This window comes from Eriocheir sinensis, chromosome 69 (genome assembly GCF_024679095.1).
Source record: "Eriocheir sinensis breed Jianghai 21 chromosome 69, ASM2467909v1, whole genome shotgun sequence".
Classification (NCBI taxonomy): Eukaryota; Metazoa; Arthropoda; class Malacostraca; order Decapoda; family Varunidae; genus Eriocheir; species Eriocheir sinensis.
Window position 1 is genome coordinate 7,958,622 of NC_066577.1, and position 5,681 is coordinate 7,964,302.

At 40.7% G+C, this 5,681-nt stretch overlaps 1 protein-coding gene across 2 annotated transcripts in view; it reads left to right on the top strand.

The window, feature by feature from the left end:
* Positions 1-3,809, top strand: part of LOC126988619 (26S proteasome regulatory subunit 6A-B) — an 11,002-nt gene extending 7,193 nt beyond the window's left edge. The window contains exons 5-8 of one of the 2 annotated variants that reach the window (XM_050846986.1): positions 1,320-1,426; positions 2,052-2,279; positions 2,981-3,092; positions 3,385-3,809. In XM_050846986.1, coding sequence (XP_050702943.1) covers positions 1,320-1,426; positions 2,052-2,279; positions 2,981-3,091 — 446 coding nt within the window. In that variant the 3' untranslated portion in view covers position 3,092; positions 3,385-3,809. The remainder of the gene's footprint in view (positions 1-1,319; positions 1,427-2,051; positions 2,280-2,980; positions 3,093-3,384) is intronic. The other variant, XM_050846984.1, reaches the window with a different exon arrangement.
* Positions 3,810-5,681: the final 1,872 nt, after the last annotated feature.

Sequence of the window (5,681 nt, forward strand, 5' to 3'; positions counted from 1 at the left end):
CTACTGTTGTTGGTATGGTTGAATGGTGACATGTTTAAGTAAGGTTAGATTAGGATAAGTTATGTTAGGTAGGGTTAACCTGGTATCAGCAGGGACCATGTTTCTTAATGGTCCCTCTAAGCGAGAAAAATGAGAAAAAATCACCCTCACACAAACCATTTCATAATATATATCAAAGCATTTGTGATCAGTTTATGTATCATCTATTTTGGGGGTTTATATCATGGCACAAATTTGGCCCGTCGCTGCTACACGGTAAAGCCACAAATTTGGCCCATCGCTGCTACACGGTAAAGACACAAATTTGGCCCGTCGCTGCTACTGGGTTAAGTAAGGTTAGGTTAGGATAAGTTATGTTAGGTAAGGTTAGGTTAGGTTAGGTTAGGATAAGTTATGTTAGGTAAGGTTAACCTGGTATCAGCAGGGACCATGTTTCTTAATGGTCCCTCTAAGCGAGAAAAATGAGAAAAAATTACCCCTCACACAAACCATTTCATAATATATATCAAAGCATTTGTGATCAGATTATGCGTCATCTATTTTTGGGGTTTATATCATGGCACAAATTTGGCCCGTCGCTGCTACTGGGTTAAGTATCGCAAGTAATTAAGTGTGTCTTCCATACTTAACTAAGCCTTTGGCATTACTTAAGGGCACCATGAGGTCATAAGTCATCCACCTCCTTCCTCCGCCAGGCACTTAGAGGTTTGACAGCGAGAACAGAGTGGAAGGGAGGGAAACACAGAGGAAGGGAGGGAAACAGAGGAAGGGAGGGAAACAGAGAGGAAGGGAAGGAAGGGAAACAGAGAGAGAGGAAGGAAGGGAAACAGAGGAATGGAGGGAAACAGAGAGAGAGGGAAGGGAGGGAAACAGAGAGAGAGGAAGGAAGGGAAACAGAGAGGAAGGGAAGGAAGGGAAACAGAGGAAGGGAGGGAAACAGAGGAAGGAAGGAAGGGAAACAGAGGAAGGGAGGGAAACAGAGGAAGGAAGGGAGGGAAACAGAGGGGAAGGAAGGAAGGGAAACAGAGGAAGGAAGGGAAACAGAGGAAGGGAGGGAAACAGAGGAAGGAAGGAAGGGAAACAGAGGGGAAGGAAGGAAGGGAAACAGAGAGGAAGGGAAGGGAGGGAAACAGAGGAAGGAAGGAAGGAAGGGAAAGGAGGAAAGGGAGAAGAAAAATAGAAATGAAGAGAGAGAGAGAAAGGAAAGGAAGGAAAGAAATTAAGGGAAAGGAATGAATCAATAACAATAATAGTAGTAGTAGTAGTAGTAGTAGTAGTAGCAGCAACCCCCCCCTAACCCCCCCCCCCCTTTCCGCCAGGCACTAAGAGGTTTGACAGCGAGAAGGCAGGTGATCGAGAGGTACAGAGAACCATGTTGGAGCTGCTCAACCAACTGGACGGCTTCTCATCCACCACGGACATCAAGGTGGGTGACGGATGACTGAGAGAGAGTGAGAGAGAGGGGTGGGGGGGGGGGGGTGAGAGATAGAAAGTTAATGAAAATAAGTTCGGAAAATAAAAAAAATGTTGGAAGAAAGGATGAGAGAGAGAGAGAGAGAGAGAGAGAGAGAGAGAGAGAGAGAGAGAGAGAGAGAGAGAGAGAGCTAGAGAGTGAGAGACAGTGGGGGAATGAGAGAGAAAATTAGAGAAAATAAGTTCGAAAAATAAAAAGATATTGGAAGAAAGGAAGAGAATTGAGAGAGAGAGAGAGAGAGAGAGAGAGAGAGAGAGAGAGAGAGAGAGAGAGAGAGAGAGAGAGAGAGCAATTTATAGACTTGAATCTTCCTTTCTTTTTTCTTTTTATTATTTAGAGATTGAGAGTGTGCTATTTATTCTCTCTCTCTCTCTCTCTCTCTCTCTCTCTCTTCCAATTTTTTTTAATGTTTTTCTTTAATTTTCTCATTCTCCTCTCTCTCTCTCTCTGTCTCTCTCTCTATCTATCTATCTATCTATCTATCTATCTATCTTCTACTTCCAATTTCTCTCCCTGCAAATTTCAACCCACCAACACATCCGTCAAATTCTACCTCCCTCTCCTCCGCACCCCATAGGTCATCGCTGCAACCAACCGCGTGGACATCCTCGACCCCGCCCTGCTCCGCTCCGGCCGCCTGGACCGCAAGATCGAGTTTCCACACCCCAATGAGGAAGCCCGGGCCCGCATCATGCAAATCCACTCTCGGAAGATGAACATTGCAAGCTGCGTCAATTTCGAGGAGCTGGCGCGATCGACGGATGACTTCAACGGCGCACAGTGCAAGGCTGTCTGCGTGGAGGCGGTAAGTGGTATTAGTAGTGGTAGTAGTAGTGGTAGTAGTATAGTATGTTGTGTCAGGTCATCATAGGTCGTCCTGGTATCTCTGTGGTTCCTGGACATTTAATAACAGGCCTAATTTTGTGATTGAGGATTTAATTTGTATTGAAATGCTTGAAGGGAATTTCCAAGGGTGATTTTTCTCTGTTTTTCTTGCAATATTTTCTTTCTGTTTCCTCTTTTAACTTTTTCCTTGTTTCTCCTGTTTTTCTCTCTCTCTCTCTCTCTCTCTCTCTCTCTCTCTCTCTCTCTCTCTCTCTCTCTCTCTCTCTCTCTCTCTCTCTCTCAGCAATGGTGTATATATTTATTTTAACTTTTCCTCTGTTTCTTCTGTTTCTCTCTCTCTCTCTCTCTCTCTCTCTCTCTCTCTCTCTCTCTCTCTCTCTCTAAGCCATTGTGTGTGTGTGTGTGTGTGTGTGTGTGTGTGTGTGTGTGTATCCATAACTCTCCATCAGCTGTTCAGTATTACACAACCAATCTTGCAACATCAACAAAACAGCTGATTGTGACACCTAACATAGAGTGCGTGCATGTGTGTGTCTGTTATTGATCGGTAGTAGTAGTAGTAATAGTAGTAGTAGTAGTAATAGTAGTAGTAGTAGTAATAGTAGTAGTAGTAGTAGTAATAGTAGGTCATTCATTCTCTCTCTCTCTCTCCTCCTGCAGGGTATGATTGCACTCCGCCGACAAGCCACAACTGTTACCCATGAGGATTTTATGGAGGCAATAATGGAGGTCCAGGCAAAGAAGAAGGCCAATTTGAACTACTATGCCTAGAGTGTGTGTGTGTGTGTGTGTGTGTGTGGATGGTGGGGTAAGGAACGGGAAAGGACAGGAGAGGAAAATGTGTGTGTGTGTGTATGTGTGTGGATGGCTGGGTAAAGGAAGGGAAAGGGAAGGAAATGTGTGTGTCTCTCTCTGTGTGTGTGTGTGTGTGTGTGTGTGTGTGTGTGTGGATGGTGGGGTAAGGAACGGGAAAGGACAGGAGAGGAAAATGTGTGTGTGTGTGTATGTGTGTGGATGGCTGGGTAAAGGAAGGGAAAGGGAAGGAAATGTGTGTGTCTCTCTCTGTGTGTGTGTGTGTGTGTGTGTGTGTGTGTGTGTGTGTGTGTGGATGGTGGGGTAAGGGATGGGAAAGGACAGGAGAGGAAATGTGTGTGTGTGTGTGTGTGTGTGTGTGGATGGTGGGGTAAGGGAAGGGAAAGGGAAGGAAATGTGTGTGTCTCTGTGTGTGTGTGTGTGTGTGTGTGTGTGTGTGTGTGATATTGGTAGCTGTTTTCAATCTTTTCCTCCTCCTCCTCCTCCTCCTCCTCTTCTTCCATTTTTCTTTATTTTTCTCATTTCTTCTTCATATATTTCTCTCTCCCTCTCCTTATGTGTGTGTGTGTGTGTGTGTGTGTGTGTGTGTGTGTGTGTGTGTGTATGGCTGACCACCCTATGTATGTCTTAAGTAATTATGAAACAGAATGATCAGTAAAAATATTTCTTTCCTAAACTGTCTTTCATTTTCACTTCTAATTTTAAGTGTTATGGGGCAAGGCTTTCGTGGGTGTTGTGGGCATTTCCAGGGGTAGTTTTGTGACCCTGGTGGTAGTGTGACCCTTCCTCTGTACCATGAACCTAAAGAAACATATTTTGACAAGGCTTTCATGGGTGTTGTGGGCATTTCCAGGGGTAGTTTCAAATTTACATAAGTCTACCATTGATATTTTAAGGGAAACTGATAGAAAAAGATGTATTTAAACTTCTAATAGTATTTATATATATACTAAGACTTCTTGGGGTTAATATATATACGAAAAATATATATAAGACAAAAATACACAAGTTTGCATAAGTCTACCATTGATATTTTAAGGGAAACTGATATAAAAAGACGTATTTCAACTTCTAATAGCATTTATATATATATTAAAGCTTCTTGGGGTTAATATATATACGAAAAATATATATAAGACAAAAATACACAAGTTTGCATAAGTCTACCATTAATATTTTAAGGGAAACTGATATAAAAAGATATTTCAACTTCTAATAGCATTTATATATATACTAAGACTTCTTGGGGTTAATATATATACGAAAAATAAATATAAGACAAAAATACTCAAATTTACATAAGTCTGCCATTGATATTTTAAGGGAAACTGATATAAAAAGACGTATTTCAACTTCTAATAGCAATTTTTATATATATATATATATATATATATATATATATATATATATATATATATATATATATATATATATATATTAAAGCTTCTTGGGGTCAATATATATACGAAAAATAAATATAACAAAAATACTCAAGTTTGCATAAGTCTACCATTGATATTTTAAGGGAAACTAATATAAAAAGATTTCAACTTTTAATAGTAGCGAAATATATAAGAAAATAATGAAAAGCGTCTACATAGGGAGTTTATTTATGATTGAAATTGATCAGAAAAATATTATAAAGCAAAATATATTAATTAGAACAATGGCAGAGAAGAATGAACGCGAATATCAGAAATTAATGATAGAATGAACGCACTTATCAGCAAAATATACATGCAATCAATTTAATCACGCACTATACAACTAACCACATAGAAAATAACGAACAACACTAATTAGGGATGTCAATTAGTGCCAGAGAGTTAATGGGGAAATTAATTGCGAGTGAAGTCGAGTATTTGTGAAGCTGAACGAACTCCCCGACGCTGATTCTTCGAGACAGGGTTGCCAGATGTCCGCCCCTAGCCTATTATAATTACCTATTTCTAACCCATAAACCGTCTCCTGCGCCTCAATAACTAGATTAATTAATAGTTCTCATTAAAATAGTTAGTTACTGATGTCGTATTGCGGGAGTTAAGAGTCAGAAGTGTCAAAAATAGGGTAACTGCAATGGGGTGGATTAGGTGAGCTGGCACCACTGTACAGAATGGAGACCAGTGTTCCCAGATTATCGTACTCAGAGCATCGTATTTTTCGGTCTCCCCACAATTATTGCAAAAGGAAGACACCAATAATTAACCATTTCAACGATAACTATAAATAAATCTAACTGTTGAGGTGGAGGAGACAGTTATGGGGTCGGAAATCGGGAAATATATTTAATAGGTTGAGCACGATAATCTGGCAACGCTGAACTGGAGACGACGGCCATGATGGAGGTGTAAGGTAAGGTGACGCCATCTCTCATTAATCCCTTTATATTACCTCAATCCGCCATTTTGGGCCTAAACCGCCATTAAAACATTGTACTTTATGACTCTGGGAATATTTCTATGTATATAATGGCGCCGGGGGGGTATTATTACAGGAGATACGAAGAGTTAAAGATGTCGGGTATATATTTTCCACCGCGATATATTTC